Source organism: Lichenostomus cassidix, chromosome 9, assembly GCF_008360975.1.
Source record: "Lichenostomus cassidix isolate B80296 chromosome 9, HeHo_3.0, whole genome shotgun sequence".
In the NCBI taxonomy this organism is placed as follows: domain Eukaryota; kingdom Metazoa; phylum Chordata; class Aves; order Passeriformes; family Meliphagidae; genus Lichenostomus; species Lichenostomus cassidix.
Window position 1 is genome coordinate 4596418 of NC_139490.1, and position 25152 is coordinate 4621569.

The following is a 25152-nucleotide window of genomic DNA, read 5'->3' on the forward strand; positions in this document are numbered from 1 at the left end:
GCGGGCACGGAGTCGGCACGGAGCGACCCGCGCTCCCCCGAGCCTGAGAACTTTCTCCCCGAGCCCCCGGAGCAGCGCGGCTCAGCCCGGCCCGGGTCCGCCCCCGGCGACTGCCCCGCTTGGGCAGGTGCGGTGCCGCCTGTCCCTCCTCCCGGTGCCGCCTGTCCCCGCTCCCGGTGCCCCGGTGCAGCCTGTCCCAGCTCTCGGAGGCCTGGTGCCGTCCGCAGGTGCGGTGCCGCCTGTCCCTGCTCCCGGTGTTGCCTGTCCCCGCTCCCGGAGCAGTGTCCCTCCCCCGGCCGGCGCTGTCAGCGCTGTCCCCCCGCTCAGGTCCCCCGGCGCTCAGCACACCCGGCCGGTCCCGCAGCGATGGGTGCGATCGCTGCCTCCCCGCTCTGTATCTTTGCTCTGCCCTTGGCTCCTGGCGGAAGCCCGGCGAGGCTCCAGTTCGGTAAAGCTGCAGCAGTCACCCGCTCCTACAAGATTTACATGCAATTAAATTCCGATTCAGCGTGGTACTGCTGTCCTGTGCTCTGGTACTGCTGTCCTATGCTCTGCCCTTTGCAGGCACAGACAGAACGGTGCTTCCCCAGCTGCAGACTCCTACCTATTGTTCTAAAGGATAGATAATGTTGTACCCAAGAAGAAGTAAGCAGAGCCAGGTGAGATCAGGGGCAGTAAAGTAACTTCCCACACATCTGTATGGAGATATATATATATATATCTCCACCTTTCCGACTTGTCCCTACAAATTGTAAGGGTGTGTTGTGCTGCAGCACAATCTTTTTTCACTCCTGTCTAGAAGGGCTGGATCTCCTGTACCCCATTTCTCAGTGCTCTGAATCCATATTGGCATCTAGCTGAACCATAGAATCACGGAATGGTTCGGGTTGGAAGGGACCTTAAAGCTCATCTCATTCCCAACTCCTGCCATGGGCAGGGACACCTTCCACTAGCCCAGGCTGCTCCAAGCTCCACTTAATTCAGCAGGGAAGCAGGTTTATGCTGTATCCCCAGGTCCACTCCACCACTGCCATTCCCATTTCACTGCTGCAGAGCTTTACTGAAGGGTAGATAGAGCACAAGTGTGGTGTGTGTGACACAGTGCTGAGTTACTCTGCCTGTGCCTCTGCATGTGCCTGTTTTCTGTAATTTGTGCTTTGTGTAATCATGCAAACATTAGCCTTAGTGCCTTGTCCATACCCTAATTTGGATGATATATTTTTCCAGTTTCAGCAGAGTCAGTATTCTCATTCCTGCTCATGAACTGTGAGACAGTTTTGTAGCAAGTTACTCAACAGTTGCTAAATTTTATGAGGGATGGCTGCACATTAATTGCAGTTGAAAAGGAGGAAGAGCCTAATGTACTTCTCACTTTGTCTATTCAGCTGCCTGTATAGTTGTGTTATATGTTTCTGAATAAAAATCATGGGCTTTATGCCACTAAGATACAGTTATTTCCTATTAGAATTGTGTCCCATATCCAATTTACATGACATTGCTTTATATTATGGAGGAGATGGCAACTGCCTCTGTGGTAAGGCTGCCAAATACTTTGCATTATTACATTATTATAAGGAATTATATCACTCTTTTAATTTTTTTTTTCCTCATAAATTCTCAGACCAATGGTGTTAGCTGCAGGATGTTGATATTTGCCAGAGAAAATGGTCTGAGGCTACAAATGTGACTTTCTGTGTAGGGAGGATACTTCATTCTCATGACGTTCTTCCAGTTTTTACTGAGCTGTATCTTGTCAAAAGTGACCATTTCCCTTTCCCCAGGGAGACAGAAGTGCCTTTTTTTTTTTTTCCTGCGAGAATAATTCATTCATTTTTAGAATAGCAACTGAATTGTGGTGTGTATTTCAAATCAGGTATCCAACAGTGAGTTAGCACCAGATCTGTAAACTCCAGACAACTTCAGCTGGCAATGCAATGATTTAGCACTGAATTCCTTGGGATTTTGATGCATTGAGCCAATTGGATCAGAACTGGCAGCTGCACTTTAAACCAGCAAGATTTATCTCCTTCTTTAAAAGGTATCATGAGTCAAGGGCTCCTCTGGCTGCTTTTCCTGCACGGGGTTGGGTCAGGGCCAGCAAAAACTGTCAGTTGAAAGAAGAAATGCAGCTTTAGTTTTCTGATTCTTTCTGATTTCTTTGGCAATTGCAGGCCAAATTTTGATGGAATATAAAGATTTATCACACCACAAACACAGCACAATAATGGATTCCTGCCTCTGCTTTGCATTTGCTAAAGGACAGTGGTGCAGATGGTGATGGAAGAGGTAAGAGCTGTGAGAGAAGATGGCTTTAGGCTCCCAAAAGTTATCTACTAGCCCTCAGCTGCAGGAACATCAGTTTCATGTTGCCAACAAGACAAGAGTGGAGTCATTTGCCTTACTGCAATGAGAGAAATGCAGAGAAAGGGGCTGAAGTTAAGTACTTTTTATTCAGTTTTATCCACTTGCTGGATGTATGAACCAACCAGATATTAAAAAGATAATTTAAAAAAACACATTATACTTGACACTTACCTTTCATGGAACTTTTAAAATATTAGTGTTTCCCTTCAGTGGCTTCAAAGTTGCATTGAGCACTGGAGATGAGGTAGAAGAGAGTTTCTATTTGTGGAGTTTTAAGGTCTCTCTGCTATGTTCCATTCTTTCCATTTACTTCTCATCCAGTAAAGTTCTAAGTCTTGTATATAGCATTGTTTGTTGTCATGGAAATACCTGAAGGCTTTGAATATAGAATTATTATGTGTTTATTGTGGAGAGAGGAAGAAACTGAAAAACAGACCTCAAGGTAGAGATTCATTTTAAAATGATGCACCTCCAACAACTCAGAGAAAAGCAAATTCAGGCTTTTTTATTATATCCAGGGACAGAAGGTGTTTTGACTGCTGTTATAAATGTGGTTTAGAGCAGCAGGTAGCACCTGGCGTATGCTTTCAAAGGTTATGGTTTAGCAGCTCTCATCACTGAGGAGTGCTGATGGCATCACAGTAATCCAGCTTAATAATGCAAAACCCAGAATGGGCTCAAATTACTTTACAGTGGTTTATATGGCAGTAATATCTGCAAGCTGACTTCAAAACACTGCTAGTTTGTCATTCAGCAAAGCTGTGCTCTGAGGTCATCATTCAGGGGTAGCTGGTTTAGTCAGTTTTTGGCAGTGCTTTAGCTCAGTGTCACAGGGTCACACCTGGGCATGGTGTTCCTCCTCCTCCTCCTCCTCCTCCTCCTCCTCACTCATTCCTCAGCTGCAGAGAGAACATGATCCACTGGTGCAGTGGTTCCATGGGCAGGAACACCTTCCACTGTCCCAGGTTGCTCCAAGCCCTGTCCAACCTGGCCTTGGACACTGCCAGGGATCCAGGGGCAGCCACAGCTTCCCTGTGCCAGGGCCTCACCACAATTCCTTCCCAATATCCCATCCAACCCTGCCCTCTGGCAGTGTGAGTCCATTCCCCTTTGTCCTGTTCTTCTGTGCCCTTGGGAAAAGTCCCTTTCCAGCTCTTTGGGAACCCCTTTAGGTCCTGGAACATGCTATAAGGTCTCCCAGAGCCTCCTCTTGTCCAGGTTGAACAAATATCTTCTGCTGTAGTTTGTTAATGGGTAAAGATCAGATGTTTTGCTACTAAGAATGCCCAGTGCTTAAAAAATTGCTAAAGGCCAGAAACACGAGAAGTACCTCAAGAGAAATGCTCAGAATGTTGTCCTCTGGTCACAAGATTATTTTCAGGGATTTCTTCAGCCTACTGCTTCCAGATGCTGTTCACCAGCTGGAGACTGGAAGCCAATTATATGGGATTACACAATATGGCATTACTCAATGGTTTGCATTCTGTCCTTTGTATTGCAACCATTTGTGACATTTAGTAGATTATGTCTGATACCAGTCAATGTCAGGGAAATTATTTAAGACAGGGTTGTTATGGAAGCCATAGGATGACATCAATAATCACTGCGAGACTAAATAACTATTTAGTAAAAATGTTTTATATAAAAGGCATGTAGAAAAATTTACAATATTCACATGTTAATGCAACCTACAAAAATTTGCTACATATGTAATTCAGGATAAAGTGAGATGAAAAGTGAGTCAGGACACAGCACAAACAGAACTTGCTGTATTTTTCCATTCTTCTTCAAAGGTGTCCTGTCTGATATCCCTTGATAATCTTCCCCCAAGATAATATTTGGCAAGGATGCCTTCAGATCACTCAGAAAATTATTTTTGGTGTGATTCCTGTTGCAATATGCTCTGCATGCAGAGACCAAACCTGATACCAGGAGTCAGTCCTGTGCTGAAATCACAAAGCCCAATCCATTTGCAAGGAGAACCTACAAAAGTCCTTTCTCCAAGAAAACACACATACAGGTGTGTAGAGAATAGCTATGTTCTCCAGCCTCTGCTGGCAGGGAGAAAATTTCTGAATTAAATACTGAAATCAGAAAGAAAACTGTAGAAATGTTTTCTGATCTCTGTCGAAACAGATGACTTGAGAAGGAGGCAAACCAAAGCCTTCCAGTATATAGTGAATAATTTCACATATTTGATCGCCACTGAAAACAGTGTGTGTGACACTGTTAAACTGTGAGCAAAAGTTAAAACTCTTTATTTTCAGCTTACACTGGTGTGTTTCTTTGCCCTAACCTGCCAAAATGAGGGTATTCCTGAAATTCTTCTCTTGCTGCTTCAACACAGGTATTTAAGTGACCCAACATACCTGCTTGTGTGAATGGCCAAATAAACCCAGGGCTGGTGTCTGCTAATTCCCTTTGCTGACTGGGTAGGAAGATGAAGATGCCTGTTTACCAGTGAGGCCCAGGAGCAGGGGCTGCTAACTGATTTAATTACCACAACCTGCAGGTGAATGGGAGAGTTCCCACGGCAACCCCAGTGGATTCAAAAAACAGACAGCAAGGCTTTCTCCTGCCATCATTGCTGATGTAAAGTAGCATTTGCAGAACTGCCTTCCTTTCCCTGCAATGTTAGTTTTTTCACTTTCACCTTCTCTTTGAATCTGGGCAAAATGCATTCACGGTGCAATTTGCTATTTGCAATTTGCCATTTCTCCACTGACAATGCTACAGATGTGCTAATTTACATTACCTGACTTTTGCTGTGCATTCAGCCTGTACAGCTTAAACTTTCAAATCTTTTCAATATAAAATAGTCCTTTTCATAGAGTTAAAAAATATACTGTTTGTAAAAAAGGTATTTTACAAAAAAAATTATGAAAATTTTCCACCCATTCCTAAAAACAAAATCAAATAATTACAGCATTACCTAAATAAGTAGCATTTTTCTAAGTACAGATAGTTGCGCCAGTTTTCCTTAAAATGTTAGTCATTGGGGTGTGTTATTCTGCATTACATCCTACCAAACACAGACCAGTACAAATAAACATGGAAGAATCTTGTCATGGCTAAATTGCTGCAAATTTCTCACAGAATTCAGTATTTACAGAAAACCACCTTTTTTTTTCTGGATCAAGCTCTTGTTGTCAACAAGTGTAACAGCAACTGCATTACTGAACTTATCAGGATCCTGGTGAGATGTCTGCAGCACAGTAATTACGTAAATAGGCACTGTTATAAAATGTTGATCAAAACACAGATTGATTTCAAAAGCTCTTCAGTGCCATTCCAGCAGCTGTTCTTATGCACAATATCCCAAACATGACAAATGTGTTTACTCAAGACACGATCCTGGAGAATGCTTAAGCACATACTTAATTTCAAGCATGTGGATACCCTGATGTAGTCAGTCTGTTTGTGTGCTTAAAATTAATTAGGTGCTTAAGTGCATTGTTAGACGAGATGAAGATGAGCAGCTTCTGTAAAAGTCCTGTTCAAAAAACTTAGGGAGAAATTCCACGGGCAGTTGGGGAACAGTTTGTACAAAGGCTCCTTACAGGAGCTGAGATTTTCAAGACAGGTCCCATTGGAGACCACAAATAAAATTTGATAATGAGTCTCAGCCTTGAGTAACCAGTCCTGGAGCATCCTCCATCCCTCGTGCCTCAGCTGAGCTGGCCTGGAGCATCTCTGCTGCTGGGAAGAGCTTCCCTGCCCGGGGCTGTGGCCAAAGGTGTCACCTGTGGGGTGGGAATGCCTTACATGTTCCCAGCCTGGCTGCCTGTGCCTGCACAGAGCATTGCCACCCCCAGCTGCTGCTGCTGCTCTTCCTGGCTGCTGGGACAGAATTCAGACCTCGTGGTGAGTGAGCTGAGAAAGGGGAGTCTGCTCTTGGTGGTATTGATACAGCTTTTGCTTATTATCCCCTATTTTATAGGAATGTAAGCTGTCCCTGACTAGAAAAACTGGGATCATGGTTTTCATGTTCTAACTGATCATAAAAGCTCCAAAAAAACTTGCTTCTTTGTCCATGTCAACGATGTCACTGTTGCTGACAGAGACAAAAATCCTGTCCTCTCTCTTCAGCTGGAACACACCACCTTGATAGATGGAATAAAGTCCATACTCCGCCTTTTTGGACCAGCAGCTTGTTCTTGCACTTTTCATGAGCAAAATGGGCTCAGGGTAATTAGTCAGTTTGTAAACATACTGGACAAGCTGTTTGGGGTTCCTGATTTGTCCCAACAAATCCGAGTCCTCGTTCTCATTTTCACGGAAGCGAAAGTAAATCTGTGAGTAGATGTAATAAAAGCCAGTCTGGGGTATCACTAACTCGCCATTTCTCAGCTCCACGTTGTAAAGGAAAGAATGGCCTTTCCTTGAGGATTCCCAGTTGTTTATTTTGTGTCCAATCCCTCTTCTGGGCAAGGGATTTACTTGAAAAGAAATGAAAAGAGAGAAATGTTAACTTTGAAAGCAGATAGTGAAGCCAGGTGTCTGCTGGCTGAGGTATTTAATAACAAAGTAAGGAAACCTGCTCTTCCCAGCAGTTCATCAGGTCCTTTCTCACAGCAATTTGATGATCCACAAGTAAGCTTTATGTGGAAATTAACATGAACTGCCTTTATTTTTAGTTTTTGTGCTCCCAAGTAAGAGAAAAAAAAAATCATGCTTTTACTTAGTAACAAAGTTAAAATACCCATTAGTGCCTGATGCCCTCTGAGGCTGCAGAAACCAAGCCCTTCATTAACATGGTCTGAATGTTAAGTCTCTCCTGTCTGTCTCACATTTCTAATATGTCTGTCACCATAGCAGCTGGGGCTCACACAACCGACAGAGGGAAATGAAAGGAAAGAAAGGAGCAAAACTTAACACTAGGAAGAAGGACATTTAATTTTTTTCCCCCTAATGAAGGTTCCAAAGGAAGAGTTAGGAAGGTACCCAGAGGAAATGGGCTTTCTCCCTGTTTGGTGAGAATTAGTGGAAAAAACCCCAATGTCAGTGACAAGATGATGTTTCCTACTCCTAACTCCATACAAGTATTAAAAAGTGTATGTAAGTATGAGGGTAGCAATGAGAGAGTGATTTCTGTGGTGTTTAAGTGTTGTTAGAGGTTTTTCCTTACTGCGTGCAGACAGGGAGCTCCTCCTGCTGCTGCTGCTGCTGCTGCCCGTGAGATGTGCTGCAATCCTGGGGATGTGACCTCGTGGCTGCTGCCCCTCTGTGTGTGGCAGTGTCAGAGTTCTCTGAACTAAGAGGAGGGAAAAAAACACACATCAGAAGGAGAAACATTAGAAAGCACGTCTGTTCCACCTGACTTGGTTTTAAGGAATAGGTATGTCATTTTTTAATTGACTGAATCAGGCTGATGCTATGTATTGGCTAATAAGGCTCAAATTCCACTTCCACTCTTGCTCATGAAATGTCTTTATACGCCTCTTCTCCTTCTCCTCCCTCTGCCTTCAAGTCATCAACAGACAAAATAACCCATAGTACTCAATTTTATGGTTAAACATTCCTAATCTTCCCTGTGAATTTCCATTTGGAGGTTGTAATGCTTTTGCCCAGCATCTTTAGTGGGAGCTTCAGCAGAGCTACTCCTTCACTGATCTCGGAGCTGGGATACTGGGAGGGCTTTTCAATGTCCCCCATAACACTGGGAGGACTTTTCAATGTCCCCCATAACACTGGGAGGACTTTTCAATGTCCCCCATAACACTGGGAGGACTTTTCAATGTCCCCCATAACACTGGGAGGGCTTTTCAATGTCCCCCATAACACCATGGACTGAGATCTACAGGCTCAGTCCTCTGCAACCACCGTGGTTACCTTGCTCCAACCACTTGACCATATTTCTGGCTCCTGAGTATTTACCTTCTAGTAATAAGTAATCATTTTTCGATGACTTGGTGCCAGTATAAGATCTTAAGGCAATTTCCTGCACTTTTAAAAAATCAAGTCACTACACATCAGGTGCCGCTAGCAGCTCCTTTTTGACAGATAATAAAATTATTATAATACCGTTGATTGCAGATATGTTTTCCTCGTAGCTTCTTGACATCATCTGCCAACAAACACAGGGAAAATGAATTAGCTTGTCAGCTGGGGCTGACAGGTACAGGAAAAAGACACATCTTTTTTTTTCCCATGAATAAAGGGGATTCTGGATTTGATCATCAAACAAATAGAAAAAACACCCCACCTATTTAGAATAAAATAATAAAATAAGAATATAATATAAATAAATAATATAAAATAATAAAATAAGAACAAAATAATAAAATAATTTCTATGTGTACATCTTATAGGCAAAAAAAGACATGGGAAAACATTTTCCAGAGCTCAGGCATAAGCAGAACTTATTTATTGAAATAAATATCTATTTATTATAATAAATATTTATTTATTAATAGATATTTATAAATATATAAATATAATAAATAAATATAATATAATTAATTATAATATAGAATATATAATATAAATGAAACATAATTTGTTATAATAATATATAAAATATAACAAATAGATATTTATAAATATAAAATATAATATATAAATATATAAATATATAAATATATAAATATATAATATATAAATATAATATATATGAATATAATATATATAAATATAATATAATATATAAATATAACATAATTATTATATAATATAATATTATATAAAAATAATATATTATTTAAAAATATTCTATCTATTGAAAAACTTGACCCTCATGCTTCTTTAAATAACAGATTGTGTCCAAGCACCAGCTTCCATGTGCAGAATACTAGGCAGTGTGAACTATAGCGTCTTAGATCTGAGAATTAGATTTGAGATGATTTACCTGGGTAACTAATATAGGCCTGCATTGCCAATTATTGATGGGTTTTGTCCTGTCACATTTCTATTTATCCATCTATCCTATTACAAGTAGTAGTATTATCATTATCATAATTGTAACTTATTTCTGGCACCCAGGCTACCGTTTTGTAAATAATGAGGGAGCTAGTAGGTATATTAGATGTGTAAACATCCACCAAATAAAACAATGTTTTCCCTATGCAGAAGTTCAGGGACTTCACTGGCAGAACTTCCACCAAAGGAGCTGAGATCTCTGAACACAAATAGAGAATTTGTTTTGGACTGCAGGATCTGTTTTTGCCAGCAAATTTCAGCCAGAAGTGAATTTTTATGGATGAGCTTGTTTACATGCTGGAGATGGGATTCGGGAAATCATTCCAGAAGGTTTTAGCCCTTCTGATTTTTCAGCCAGCCTGACTTTGCTCTCTGCAGCCAAAATGATGTGTATTGTGTGTAAGTCACGCAGGAGGTGCTCTCTGGAAGGTGCTGTGCCTGATGCTGTGAGCACACTTGCTCTTTCCTCCCCCACTACATCACCCAGCTCATGACTGGACTACTCCTTAGGCACCTTTGCACCTCTCCCTGTTTCATTTAATCTCACTTCTCTTCCCAGCCTCCCTGTATTTCCAAAGAGGCAGTGACAGCTCTGATAGCACCATGATCTGCATGGTCAGGTAGAAACCCTTTACGCTGAGGTATTTCAGACAAGCCAACCCATCGCTGGAATTTGCTTAGTACAAGCTGATTGTCTTTGCTTTATTATTTCCTGAATGTAGTGAAACCACTTTTATAGGTTGTTTTCTTATTTTTTTGCTTCCATGTGAGCACTGTGCAGCTGGAGCTGTGGCCTGACAACTGCTTTGCAATAAAACAATCCCAGCCTCCTTTATTCTGCTATTAGAATTCTTTCAGCTGTAACACCACCAAGCACCCTGTTCCCAAATACCTTTTTAATTAACTTTCCCAGGTGCCACTTTACTTTCCAGCAGGGATCAGCTTCTCTGTCTTCGTTTTCAATGAGATCCAAGTTTTGGATGGAATTCCCGATCTCCTCCCCGGTGAGACAAGCAATGCCACTCTTGGAATAGGAGTCCTGGAGCTGCAGCAGAGGGGAAAGCCAGCATTTTTCACCCATGATGTGTCTGCAGCTCTGGTATGTCAATATATTCACTGTGCTAAGGAACACACTTTTTTTCTCTACAGCATTTGCCACTATGGTGCAAGCAGGACTGTATGAACAACGTGAAGAATTCACCCTGATTGACATATTTAAATATGATGGTGTACCTTACATGCAAAAATATGCTTCCATTAATTATCTCCATGGACATAAATTTGGTATCCAGTATTCAACTTAATACGTTTTGCGAAAATTCAACACCCAAATCCCTAACTATGTAAATTCTTTAGTTTCTCTAGTTCTGCATTAAAAACACTTCTTTTGCACAAGGTTTTGCTGTTTTTTGATTTTGGTTTGTTTGTTTGTTTTAATTATCAATGATGAAATCAAATACTAGAACTTAAAAGTATTTTTTATTCTGTCTTTTCAGCCAATGCCATTTATAATCCAGACCTTTGCTATTATCTATATCCATACCACATCCTCCCCATATCCAGTGTGGAGTCTCTCCATAAATGCATTTGTCCTAATAGTCCAGACAACTGAAGGGACATTTGAGTCCAAATAAAATTAAAATGCTAGATGTTTTTGACACGATCCTCTGTCTATATGCTCTAATCACAGAGAAAACACTTTTTTTTCTGCTAAAATTGCAGAGATTGGCAAAACTCCTTTTGGCTCCGAGGGAATGTGACTGGGAGAGTTGATATCCTGGTGGAAAGCTCTCTCCAAGCTCCCTGTGGATGTGACAGGCAACTCCAGCTGGCGCTGTTGGTTAATGTGGGAACCTGAGAGCAGCTCCTGTTTGCTTTGAACTCAACTCCTGCTGCATCAGCTCCAGCCTGGGCAGGCTTGTTGTGCCAGCAAAGCACTACGGGAACTTGGAGGAGACAGCAAGAAACATGCAAAGCTTTCAGATGGAATTCTGGTAGTGATATTTGAATTTCACTTTTCTGTTGTGCTAAAGAAGTTTTGTTGTGCTAAATCTGCCGGTTTGCTAAACAGATGCATTTTTTTTTCCTACAAGTTTTAGCTCTCCTTGAGACTGGGGTATTGAAGGCAACAAATGGATTTCCTCCTTCACACTTCATGGTTTTCTTGGCTCTTAGAAAACAAAGACACTTAGGAAGAGATTTCCTGTTTCAGGGGGAGGAGATTTCACCTCCTTCAAGTTCCACGTTGGGTTTGCAGCAGCAGGCTGCACTGAGCTTCAGCTAGTATTTGAAATTATGATCTATTTTGTAGGCAGCAGAAGGAAAACTATGGGTGTTTGTGAAGGTTTCTGTGTCTTTGCCAAGGAGTACAGTGGTATTTTTAAATCAGGTTTCAAGAACTCAAAGTGATTAATATTATGTGCTTACTGAGGTAAAACTACACTTAAACCTACAGGCTCTGACAAATTCAACTATACAATGAGCTTCTATAACAAAGTAGTTTGACGAGTTTAATAAAAAAAGCAAAGACAGGCAAGTTGTGAGGTTAGTGTTTATTCTCTTGCAGAGCTGTTAGAGCTCAGCTCCCAGCTTTGCCCTCCCACCTGGGAGCAAACAGTCCTGTGCCTCTCCCTCCCCCAAACCTGCTCACTTTCCCCCAAAACAGCTGGAACAGTTTTTGTATGCAGTTTGAAACCCTCAGGAAATGCAACCCTGCAGCAGCACATTATGGTACTGAAGGAATGGAATTTTTGTTGTAAGATTTACTCAAATGAGGTTCATCCGTAATGCTGAAAGCTTCGAGGATACAACTCCTGCAGGAATGTTGTCTTGTAAAGGCTCTCTCCTATGCTCAGAGTGGTTACTGGGCTGTTTTTGAAACAGAAGGAAGCCTGAGGATATTGTCCTTGCAGCCCTGTATCCTGAGGCATAGCAACTTTATTGTCTCAGTACTTCCTCTTAAAGCAAAACAGCTAAACAAATGTCATACTCCTAGTCGTAATCAGGTTACTACAGCTGTAGTGGAAAAACCCTGCTAGTTACTAGCATGCTGTTTGTAAAGACAGAAATGCATGCAGTCTGTGCAGCCACAGGAATTTGGTGAAGGCGTAGAAATGCAGGTATTGAGAACATCAAGGGGAAGAAAAACGTGCAGACAAAAATAATGGTTTACGTTTTGAGATTTATTCCACATGCACCGTGTGGATGTGGGTTACCAGGCTGTTTCCAGATGAGGTTTTTCCTGTCTATTGTGCACCAAATTGCACATGCAGGAATGTGTGGTTAATGTACCCCATCCAGAGCCAGCCACCTTTGTTTGTAGCCCAGCAGAACTTCAGTCTAGACAGATTCATCCCTGCACACCAAGTGCAGGCTTGTTATTCTTCAGAAACAGTGAGTTGTACTTTGGGCAAGTACCTTTGTGTCCCAGGTGTACACATTTAAATAGAAGGAAGGAAAAGATAAATGTGGTTACTAATTACTTGGACTTTCAGGTTTGTTAGCAAGGGACTCTGAACTGTGTGCATGAAGAAATGAGGATGCCTTCATGTATTTTTCTTCATTAGCAATCGTAACCTGATTTCTTGAAAGAACATTTCTGTGACTCCCCCATTTGACAGCCACATCTATAAATTCAGCAGGAGAATCTGTTTTATACATTTTGGAAGTATGAGCATCAGCTCCTCTTGCAGAACACTACACACCCTTTGCCTCACAGAGAACTCTGACACCTCAGAAAACTCCCTCTAATAAATCTAATATGCAATAAACACATATATAGCATAATATGCATATAGTCATTATTAATAACCATGTATTTAATTATGCATTATTGAATACATATATACAATAGCAATTTGCATTTCTGCAATACTTTCTGAAGTTGTAGACATACAGAACACTTATCTGCACTTAGGTTTACCTTTGTGCCAGGAAGAGCAACATAAAGGCACAACTTACAGCAGGACAGTAAATTTGGGTAAGACACTCCTGGAAACCCTGAGTACCAAGGGGCCACACATAGAAAGGCTCATGGGATTACCAACTAAATGCAACTTTCTTGGTGTGCAAATGATCTTTTTCAAGAAGAAAGAAGAGTTAAGCAGCAGCTGGCAGGCCTGAAGCAGCTGGCGGCTGCAAGGAGACCAGAGCATCTAGACTATACAATGAGTATTTTACAAGTTATTCTGGGGGATTCACTGGTGTTTGCTGTCTGGTGCAGTTCCTTGAGGATTAGTCACAGCCTTAAAGCCACATACTGTCCTACAGTAAGCATCAAAAAGGCACTTCAGCTTTCCTCAGTGCTCCTCTGCACTGTCGAGCTGACAGAGCCTGTTCCACCCAGTCCTCCCGCACCGCAAAACTGATGAGACGGCGAATTCGCGCTCTAATGGGAAACACATTTGCTGCAAATCGCGCCTAACTTTGTTTTCCCCACTCAGACACTGTAGCTGCCCCGGTTTGGAGCTTCTCTCGGCGCGCACACCCACAGCCCGGCTGCGCTGCACACAAAGGGGAGAGCAGCTCTCTTTGTCTGAGGGGAGCTGGGGCTCAGCCCTGCCCCGGGGGGCTCAGCCAGGACCTGGGGGCTCAGCCCGGCCATGAGGGGCTCAGCCCGGCCATGAGGGGCTCAGCCAGGACCTGGGGGCTTAGCCCGGCCATGAGGGGCTCAGGAGGCCCTGAGGGGCTCAGCCCTGCCCTGGGGGGCTCAGCCCTGCCCTGGGGGCTCAGCCAGAACCTGGGGGCTCAGCCCGGCCCTGGGGGGCTCGGCCCGGCCATGAGGGGCTCAGCCAGGCCCTGCGATGCTACTCGCATCGCCCCCCGCCCCGAGGCACAGACAGTGCGAGGTTCCCCCGCCGCCGCCCCGCACCGACCTGCCGCAGCTCGCTGGTGAAGTAGAGGAAGGTGACAGCCACGCAGAGGGACTGCAGCAGCACGGCGGCCAGCAGCACGGCCCCGCAGCTCTGCGCGGGGCTGGGGCCGCCCGCCGGCAGCATGGTGGGGCTGGCGGAGCCGCACGGCCGGGCTGGGGGCTGCGGGGCTCTCGGCTGCTGTCCCGCCGCGAGTGCAGCCCCCGGCAAGCCCGGCCCGCCGGGGGATGGAGCGGGGCGGGACAGGACTGGACGGGACCCTCCCTCCGGCCCTCCCTGCCTTTCCTTCCTTCCCTCCCTTCCTTCCCCTCCCTTCTTTCTCCTCACTTCCCGGGCTTTTCCCCAGCTCCCCGGAGCGTCTCTGAGCAAACTTTCTGAGAGGTCGGGACCGAAGAATGGTGGAAGCTGGGGGTTTTTAAAAGACATTAAGGCTGTGGTTGTGTGCACAGAGGAGCCAGGAGTTTCCTGAAATCAAGTTGTGTTATAGAATCGTGGAACCACAGATTGGTTTGGGTTGGAAGGGACCTTAAGGTTCAGCTCAACCTCCTGCCATGGGCAGGAACACCTTCCACTATCCCAGGTTGTTCCAAACCTCGTCCAGCCTGGCCTTGGACACTTCCAAGGATGGGCATCCACAGCTTCTCCAGGAAATCTGTGCCAGTGTTTCACCACCCTAAGTGTAAAAACTTTTCACTGTAAATACCCTCTTTCATATACGTAATCTTAATTGACCCTTCCTCAGTTTAAAGCCATTACCCCTTGTTGTATCAAACGGGGCCTGCTAAAAAGTCTGTCCCCATATTTTTTATAAGCCCCCTTCAAGTTCTGAAAGACTGCACTGAGGACTCCCCAGAGCCTTCTCTAGCTGAACAAATGCAATTCTCTCAGCCTTTCTTCACAGGAGAGGTGTTCTAGCCCTCTGAGCATCATCTGAATTCACTCCAGTAGGTCCATGTCCTTCCTGAGCTGTGCCATCCATGTCCTGTGCTCTGCAGCTTCTATTGTAGAGCTGGTACAACACAGAAAGGTGCCTGTGAGCCAATAACCTGTGCCAGGAGCTCCATCCCAGTGCCACCAGTGCTTCTTCTGCCTGGTCACAAGAAGATCATTGTCACCATATGTGGACATTTGGTACATTTTCAGCTTGCTTTATCTGAAGGCACTTTGGGGTCAGGTTGCTTGGTTTTCAGACCTCTAAGGCTCCTTCTTGCAAGCTTTTCTCCAAACTGTTCCACCCAGATAGAAGTTATCCAAAGGCATATCCATGCTTTAGGGTGTGTCCATTGACTTTCCCTGAGGTTTTGACACCTTCACCACACACAGACTGTGTTATAATCAAATCCATAATTATCTGCTGATACTTTAAAATCAGTCACCTCTGCTGACTATGTAGCCATGGAATTTCAAATCCAAGTGCAGAGATTTGAGTTAGTTCACTTTCATGCTGTTGGCTGCAGGATGGGATGAAATTTTGGCTCCTGCTCAACATCTGCAACCTGAAAGCCAGGATGTAGGTGGGAGTTCTCAGTATAATTACAGGGAAAAATTCAAATCAAGGTCTCTTAATCTCTCCTGACTATTGAGGTCATCTTTAGAAAGTGTAATTGCATTGTATTCAACCATTTAGCGGAAAATTAATTGTTTTTTCTCTCATCATAATGTAGCAAAATAATCTCTGAATCCCAGTTCAACGTGGCAGCAGGCAGTTTATTTGTCTGGCTCTTGGAGGCACTCAATCTGTGTGCCAGAACAGTTCAGATCTGTGTCATTCCAACACATATGTCAGATGGGGAAGATTAAAATTTTCTCAAAAGTGAGCTCATGGTCCCCTCCTATGACTTCTCAGGAGAATCAGAGTGACACTTTGGGCTCCTTCTGCTTTGTTTATCATGGTTCATAAATTGCTAAGAAAGAAATTTAGTCTGAGAGAGTCATGTGAAGAATCAGTTAAAAGGTGGCAGGCTAACTTGGATGAAGACTCCTGCCTGCTGAAGGGAGTTTTTGTGGCTATTCATTCTGGTTGTTTAGGGAGGTCCTATCTCATTTGAGGGAGTTTCCTTTCAAAAACAACAGAAACAAAAGTGAAAGAGAGCCAGGGCACTACAGAACACTCTTGTTCACAATTAGGAGTTGGTTTGCATTCTGTGTTCTTCCAGCCTCCGTGGATTTCTCCCCACCCTACAACTTTTAACAGAACTATTTTGTAGGTTAAAATACCAATTAATGAAATTTTTTTTTCAAGACCCATATATTCAGCTTGTGGCCTTCTACCAGGTGTGGTCTGAGTCCCCCTTACCCATCATTTTAAATCCTCCATGGATATTCCTTATGTTTCTGAGTTAATATTTGTATAATTAGTACCAGTCTGGCAAGGCAAAATTACAGAAGTATGATTTCAAAAGAGCAATGGGAAAAACACACTCAAATACATCTCCTCAAAAAATTATCACTTCATTATCTTTCTGAAGATTTAAGATCTGAAAATTCCATTACACAATGATAAGATGTTTATGAGTTTCCACACTGACATAGGATAGTCCAAAAGTGAAATTCCAACCACTTCCAGCATTGAATGCACTTGAAAATCTTTACCACTTTCAGTGTACACTTTTCCACATTTTTTTCTCTAGTAAGTAGAAATTTATACTGAAAGTAATTTGTTTTAAAAGTTCCAAGATTTGAAAATGAGAGTTTTGATAAAATTTTGCCACAGTTAAGCTAGAGTTGTGACACCAGTGGGAAGGAATGGTGTTAGCATGCTTTTTAAACAGAACCAAGTCATGTGTGTTTGTGTAGCGCTAGACCAGGGCAGCTCCTCAGCAAAACCTCTCATTCTTCTTGGCTCCTTCATCCTATTAAAGCTTACTCAGTGAGCCATTTAATTAGAGATAAACCTTAATCTATCCTGTGGACTTAAGATGTGTCACTTGGCATGGCAGAGAAACACTTAGCAGGGGACCTGCCACACTTGTCCCCCAGCAGTGGGACCAGTAGGAATCTATAATGCTCTGAAAATGTGTAAAAATGAAGGAGGAGTGACTTGAAAAAGTCCTTCAGTTCCCATTGCTCGCTGATTGCAGTGCTGGGGGTGATGAAGATGTTTTCAGAGGAGGACAGAGGCTCACGTTCGTCCAAGCACTTCTCCCAGCCGTGCAGGTGGCTGTCACCACTGCTGTCACTCCTGCCAGCCCTGGGCTGTGCTCCTTTTCCAGGGCAGACAGAGCAGAGCTGCCTTTCTGCTGCACAGCAGTTCTTGACTTTGATTTCTCTGCTGAGGGGGAATTTCTCTGAGCAAAGGGGGCTGTGTTTTTCATCCCAGCATGTAATGACAGTGCTGTGGGAATGAAGGCAAGCAGGGAATGGAGCTGTTCCTTCTGCCCCCAGCACACACCGGAGTGCTGCTCATGCTTTGGGCTTTGCTACTCCAGCTCTCACTTCCTGCAATGAAGCTGCTCATTGTTTAGCTCTCAGAGCACAGTGGGGAATTGCTGTGTCCTCTCCTTCCTGAAGGGAAGGGCAAGTCCTTACCCACCTCTGCAGCCTCCCAGTTCATCACTGGGGCACTGCCACACTCAGCTCCAGGGTGTGGATCATCAACAGCCTCACCCTGCAAGAGTCCCAGTCAAGCAGGCACAGTGAGCCTGCAGCCAGCACAGGGTTAACCTTGCAGTGTGGTCCTCAGCCCTGCAGATGTGCTGGACACACCACATCTGCCTCCTTGGTTTGTTCATTCCTTCGTGGTCCCTGTGCCAGATTCCGACCTCATGCTTTGCTGTCAGTTGCAAACCATCTCAGATCCATGAGCTCACTGTGATTTGTTCTGTCAGGGGATCAGGATCTATTTATCAAGCAATACCCTTTTGGCCTGTGCTGTTACACAAACAGCAGGGGTTTGGCTGGCCCAAAACACACCTATGAATTAATTAATTCAGACCTGACATCTCTCTTTGAATGCCCCAAGCAGTGGATTTGATAAATAGAGCAGGGAATATATGTGCATGGACATGCTGCACTCATGTCCAGAAGTGTTATAGTAATAGCACTCCAGATCTAACTTCAGATCTCTCCATTTTAATTTAGAAAATACTTAACCTTTTGCCTGTTAATATACTGTATATATTTTAAGCTTGTTCTTAACTTTTGTCAAGTATATAGGGACACATCCAAAAGTATATTGTCCTTTATGAGTGCTCATTATGAAATCTCCCTTTAAGAGAATTAATATTATAGAATCACAGAAAGGTTTGGGTTGGAAGGAACCTTAAAGATCATCCAGTTCCACCCCTTGCCATGAGCAGGGACACTGCCACTATCCCAGGTTGTTCCAAGTCTTGTCCAGCCTGGCCTTGGACACTTCCAGGGATGAAGCAGCCACAGCTTCTCTGGGCACCCTGTGCCAGTGCATCACCACCCTCACAGGGAAGAATTTCTTCCCAATGTGCAATCTAAACCTGTCCTCTTTCAGTTTGAAGCCATTCCCCTTTATCCTAACAGTAGTACTTGTTTCGCTTTCAAGCACCAGGGATTGTCACATGGCATTTTCCAGGAAAGCACTGATATGTTACTCACAAGTGGTTTCACAAAGGTGCCCTGATCTAAAATTCCTTCTCACTGTGGTTTTTTTTTTTAACACAAATAATTTCTGTGTCATTATTTTAATTATTACTTGTACTACCACAGCTCAGAGTTTCTGTTTGACAGAAAAGTCTCACATTTCAACATTTCTGTTTGTCTTAGAGTGAAGGATTTTGGTTAAAGAACAGTTTCTAAACGCTTCATTTTGGAATAACTGAAATGACTTTATCTTTATCATAATGTATGTATCCATTTTAAGGGCTACATGGCTCTGCTTTCCTGTATTCCCTGGAGATCCCTGAAGCAGCAGCAGCTCCTTTCACCTGCAGATTCCAAGGCTGGACTTGGCCCTGAGGCTGTTTCCTTATTGCCTGACCAGACTTGTGGGAAGCACTAGATGATGCTGCAGCTCCCTGGCTGGGGCAGCAAAGGAAAGTTTATAGATGCTCCTAAGTGTTTTCCTATGTTACATTAACAAAAGTGATAATGTTGAAATAGGTTCATTGCAGTCTCTGCTCTGGAGGGAGCTCCGTAACACATCCATCTGCCTCCACAACATTTCAGAAAGAGGAGGAATTGTCCCTGGCACACAGCAAAGCCTTGCTATGCAATCAGCTTAAGCCTTGAAGCATGAAATTTGATTTTCTTTACCATAGGTTAGTGCTTTTTAGCTCCGCTGAAGATGGAAGACAAAGATTTCTTTAGGGTGCCAGTTGTGTATGTAGAGATATTACCTTTTTTTGAGGCTTCTTCTCAGCAAAGCATCTGTCTGTCTTCATGTGGGCTACAGATTCTTCCTGGGACAGATTAAAATCAGTAATAAGGCTGCAGGTAGAGACCTGAACAAGATTTCTGTTTCCTTGCTGAGGGATCCTGTCATTCCCAGTCCTCTGTGCTGTTGGCATCGTGGCTTAGATGTGCTCCCAGCTGGCAGCAAAATCCTGGGGGTGCAGAAGAACTGGGGAGAAACAGGTGGGGATGATTTTTACTTGCATGAAACCTCTTCGTCATCCTGGCAGAAAAGGACATGATGGATTAATTGGATGGACTATTTCCTTTCCTATCATTGAAAAAAAACTGGAGTGAATTAAATTCTCAGTTATGTCCTGAAGAGTCTGTTTTCTTGCTGAGGGAGGGACATGAGGGGAATTTCCGGGAGGGAGGTGCAGAGACTCTGAATCAAGAAACACTTTTAAATCCTTCAGTGTGGTGGTACCTGCATCACCTTGGATGTGGTTGTTTTTGTGCATTCAGGGGGGCTGGATCAGGGACTAGCCAGGTGAGACAGGGTTAGCCAGACTGTCCAGAGGCTTGTGAGCAGCAAACACGTGTCAGTGGAGTCCATGCAAGGCAGGAATAACTTGAATTACTTGTGCAGATTGCTGGGTTATCAGTTAGCTAGAGCAAAGCTGAAAGGAAACCTTGGACTTGGCAAAGATGCCAATCATATTATGGTGGTGATAATAAAAGTGCTTATGTTATAAAGGTTCTGCATAAATGCCAGTTGCAGACATTATGTTGGGATTTCATGTGTCTGCATCTTTGGTGACTGATTGGTATTTTCAGTAACACCTAACTGCAAAGGCATTTGCTTTGTGTCCTGAAAAATGGGTCATTATAGGGCAGGGAGCAGAAATTCCCCAGAGCTGCTGCCAAAGAGAGCATTGAAACAGCTCCATGGCCAGTTTGCCACAAGAACAGAGTCTGAATTGATCTGGTGCTGATAGCAGATGGCAAATTTTGCCAGATGCAGGATGTTTTCTTGGGCTTGTATGGCACTGAAACTCATTAACAGAAAGAGCTCAAGGAAGAACAGAAAGTGAAGCAGTCTCTTGGCTCAATATGCATTTCAGTTTCATCATTCCTACTCCAAAGTTGTGTAATATTTAACTGAAAAAAGACATTTATAACCATAACAATATTTAACTAAAAGCAAATGGCAATGGCACTTCATCTAGCTGCAGTATATTTACTCTTGGACCAAGATTTTTTTGGCTTTTCCTCACTAATTTTCAAGTTAAACTCAAGCTAACATTGATTTTTCAAAACAAGAACTTGAGTGTCTGGGAATAAAACTCATACAACAAACACTTCCCTGGGCTCTTCAAAGCAGGATTTCCTTATTTACTTGGAAAGGAAGTTGGAAAAGGTTCTTGACAATAAATATCTAATGCAAAAAAATCCTAAAGTGGAGAACATAACATTATTTTTAAAAAACCCTTTAAAAAAGGCTTAGAGCTAGTGATTGCTACACAGCAATCAATTTGCTTGTTCTGGGTAACCCACAGCACTTGTCTTTTCCCATTAATTTTTAGCTAGCCCTGAGTTGTAACTCAATACAGGAGTACTCCACCAAAAAAACCCTGGAGACTTTTTCATATCTTAGCAAGCAAAACATTCCCAACTTGTGTTTTCAACTTTGTTCAGTCATTACTCTTATTTGCCTGAGCACCACAACAATATCAGCAGTTTAACTGCTGCTCTGGTCACAGAGGTTTTTCAGTAATCTATTAACCAGAAAGGTGATTCAGACAATGCAAATAAAGGCCATCTGAAAACAAAATGTAAGATGTCAACACTTGGGAGGAATGAGATTGCTCTGAGCCTTATCAAAGTCTCGTCCTTCATTGTTCCAGGAGTCTCCTCAGACCAAGACCTGGGAATCCCTGTCATTTTGGATGGTGATTCCAGGCTGATTTTAGGGTTGTTGGGCAGTTTTTCTGCCAAAGAAAACATCCATATGGTAACATAATACAGGTGACTTTTTGGAGGCCCAGCTCCTAGAGTTTATAAAGATTTGTAGATGTAATAAGGACAAGAAAAAAAAATCAGATTTTACAGTGAAGAAGGAAAGATTGGAAAGAGAGCAAAAATATGTCCTGGGAGTTCAAACATAAGCCCAGATATTAAAGGAATCCAGAACTGCCTGCAAAATATTTTGCAATAGTGAAATAATTTCAAAACTTTTTAAGGATGAGTATTGGAAACTTGTTTTGGCAGAATGAGTGCATGAGATCGCCATGGAGAAGGCTGGGGAGGACGTTTGGGGTCCTTATTAAAGATAGATGGACATAAATAGATATGGAGGAGCACAGCTGGAAGTCTATGTTGCATGCCAGTATTACCTGACTGGGTAAGATTTTGCACTTCTTCAGTCTCCTGGATAATTTTGGTTTGTGAGTATACACTGGTTAAGCTGGTTCAGGATTTGTGGAGTTTGGGATAAGAAAAAATTGGAAACATTGCAACAGAATGTTTACATTAAAAGAATAAATGCATAAGTAATTTCTTTATAACTAGGAAGCATTATCACCAAAGGGCACTTGAAAAATAATTGATGACTGCAATCAGCCACTAAAATACTTCTTCAGCACAGTTAGATTGTAAAACTACCTCCATGACTGGCTTAATTAAAACAATTACCAAGGTACTTGCCTTGGCTTAAAATAATATGTCCCTTCCTATGACTTTTGGAGGCAGATGAACTTGATCTCCTTGTCTTCTCCAAGGTTCCTGTCCAATATTTAGGACAATTAGGTCCTTAATTACCTAGAGAAGAAATACCACCCACCCTGGCAGCAGAGAGCCATTCCCAGCACAGACAATGTTCTGGTGGCTGGCAGCAGCACTGAAACAGGGTGGCCACATGCAAAAAAGAGTGATTTAATGTAAAAAATGGACCTTAATACTGCAGATGCAGTTTTGTGAAAGGAGAACACCAGGAGATGATTTTTGCTTCACAAAAATATCTTCACTCCCTCTTTTGGCATTGCTGGTGTCAGTGGCAAGAGCAGGATGGGATAATTGGATGGTAATTGATTGATAATTGGATGGGATCTGATACCCAATCCATCCACACAAAGCACAAGTTGGGAGTGATGATTAGGAGACCTGCAGGGAGCTGTTAGATGTGCTCACCCTTCTCAAAGGAAAAAGCCTCCACTTGTGCCTTCTTCCCTTCTTGTTCCTGACTCCATGACCTTGCTGTTTCCCTTGGATCACCACTGGTGCTCGTGAAAGCCAGAACAACTCATTGTTCCAACAAAACACCAGAAAGGTTTGGGGTTAGCGATAAGGATTGGCTCAGTGAAGAGCCCAGGGCAGTGCCAGGGTGAGGAGAACCTTCCCTGGCTGTGAGGAGAATTCAGCTGCCCATCCAGCACCAGCCTGAGCCACTCCAGTGTGGTTTTGTCAGTGCAGAGGTTGGATCTGGCTCATCTTCAGGCTCTGGGCTCCTTTGAGTTTAGAGGAAGACTCAGTGGATGACTTTCTCATCACCCCTGCCATAAATTTCTATTGAGTGCTTTCAGGCTGCTGAAACACTCCCATCAGAGGGATTAGTGAGGAAAATCTTACCTGTTATGGGAGAAAAACACTATTTGTGAGAAACACAATGCTTATTTCATCCAGTGAGATCATCACTGGATAATCTCTGATTGGTTTTGTTTTCATTTTCTTTGTTACTAGCAGTTTCATGTTTAGTTTAAGGTTCTCTGAAGGGATTTGCCCACAGAGCCTCGGTTGAACCTTTCTGTTTCTGCACCAGCCACATCTCGAGCTGCTTTCCAGGCACAAGAGCAGCCTGTGCCTCTGGGAGGTCTCACCTGGCCCCAGGTGAGTCCTCAGTCAGACACAGCTCAAGGGACATCACCAACAGCTTCCCTGAGTTGGTGCTTTGACCATCCCAATGGCAAAATCAATTTTCAGCTCCCACTTATTTTCACAGTATTTGAAAGAAAAATTAATTTCCCCAGACAGGTTTCTGGTGTGGTGACATGGAGGGTTTTGCTGACCTGCTTAAGAGGTCTACCTACAGATCTTTCTTCCCTATAATTCCTTTAGAGAGGTTGAATGTGGAGTTGGGGAAGCACCTCTGGCTTGGCTGTGAATGTCGTGAGGTAGATGTGCATTTTAAAGAGAGAGAGGAGAAAACATGGGAACTTTGAACTCAATGTTATCAGCTGAAACAGGAGAATGGAGGGTCAAATTGCAATCTTAAATTGAGCAGTGAGGCTGCTATAGAGCTCATCACCTTTGCCAGTGCTTCTGTTCTGCTGATTGCTGACAGATATGCATATTTTATTTAAATTAGAGATAGCAGAAGACAATGAGGTGCTATCACAAATCTAGACAGAAGGGTTATTAGGATTGCCCAAGAGGAGATGTCGGGACTCCAACACCCAGAGTGCTCAGCTATGCACATAACTTTATTTTCTTTTTTTCACTGTGTCTTCTTAAGACACATTTCTGTCACAAGGAAGGGATGCTGTTTGGTTTGTATCACATAAAACTGATAAACTCTCCACAAGCAAGGGATGCTTCTTTAGAAAGCCCTTTTTTTTGCAGCTGGTTATGAAATAGCAATTTTGTTGTCCTTGCAAGATATTAATAGGGAGGATGTTAGAAATATTTTATAAATATCCCATACATAGACGATTTTTTATGGTCATTTCCTGTTTCCTTGCTCAGAAATTGTCTCAGGGTCACTTGAGGCTGTTACTGGAGATGCACAGCAGCTCTCCCCAGGCTGCCTTGCCTCCAGCAGATTTGCCACCTATGGCCACATTCAGAGAGAATCAAATTCTTCCAGAAATAATAACACACAGTCCTGAAAACTGTTGTGTGCAGGTATGACAAACCAGAAAAGTCCTGAATATTTATGATAGCAATCTGTTTGTTTTCTTGTTCTTGCCTTGCACAGCTACACAGACATTTATTCTCCAGAGAGCACAATAGCTGGATGGCAATTCAGAGATTGCTGTGATATGTTTTGCAAATCATTAGCAGGACAAAGCACTAAAGCCCTTTGAAGCTTCCCACAAAGAATTCAGCATGTCTGAGTCAACCGGGAAGGGCTGGGGTCTGGGTCTGGGTCTGGGTCTGGGTCTGGGTCTGGGTCTGGGTCTGGGTCTGGGTCTGGGTTTGGGGGAGATGGAAGCTGGCAGGAGGAAAGTTTTGGTAGGAAGAAAAGCAGATGTGAGCACAGGGTTAGTCCGAACTCCCTTTCCGAGCACTGCTTCCTGCCTGCTGAGGAGGCACTTTTTTGCTTTGAAAGAGCTGAATGAGCTCCCAGTAAGGAAGGATTAAAACTCCTGAGGTGGGTTTTGATGTTTCATCTGGTTGAGCACACAGAGGAATCCCCTTTTCTCTACCAAACAAGGGCCAGCTTTCCTGCTCCACTGAGTACTGTGCACAAACAAGCTCCCATCCAAACAGGACCAGTGCAGATGCCAGCCCAGATTCAAGTCTGAGTATGCTCAGGAAGCTTTAGCTGAAGTAAACATAAAGGCTTTAGGTTGTGTTCAGATTAAGACTCTATTCGTTCACCCAGCAGTATCAATGCTGACAGATCTGTGTAGCTGCAGAAGGATTTGTGCTTTATCCTGACACAAGCAGCACCAGCAAAAAGGTCAGCCAGTGGTCA

At 43.3% G+C, this 25152-nt stretch overlaps 1 protein-coding gene and 1 long non-coding RNA gene across 2 annotated transcripts; both read right to left on the reverse strand.

Moving 5' to 3' along the window:
- Positions 1-3984: 3984 nt before the first annotated feature.
- Positions 3985-14385, reverse strand: TNFSF10 (TNF superfamily member 10). Its single transcript, XM_085069022.1, has 5 exons — positions 14157-14385; positions 10175-10327; positions 8389-8431; positions 7493-7618; positions 3985-6803 (listed from the first exon to the last, which is right to left on the reverse strand). The coding sequence occupies exons 1-5, from the start codon at positions 14277-14279 to the stop codon at positions 6355-6357; spliced, it is 894 nt and encodes a 297-aa protein (XP_084925148.1). The 5' UTR covers positions 14280-14385; the 3' UTR covers positions 3985-6354.
- Positions 11820-14150, reverse strand: LOC146433105 (uncharacterized). Its single transcript, XR_014853990.1, has 2 exons — positions 14021-14150; positions 11820-13961 (listed from the first exon to the last, which is right to left on the reverse strand). It is a non-coding gene; the product is annotated as an uncharacterized LOC146433105 (long non-coding RNA).
- Positions 14386-25152: the final 10767 nt, after the last annotated feature.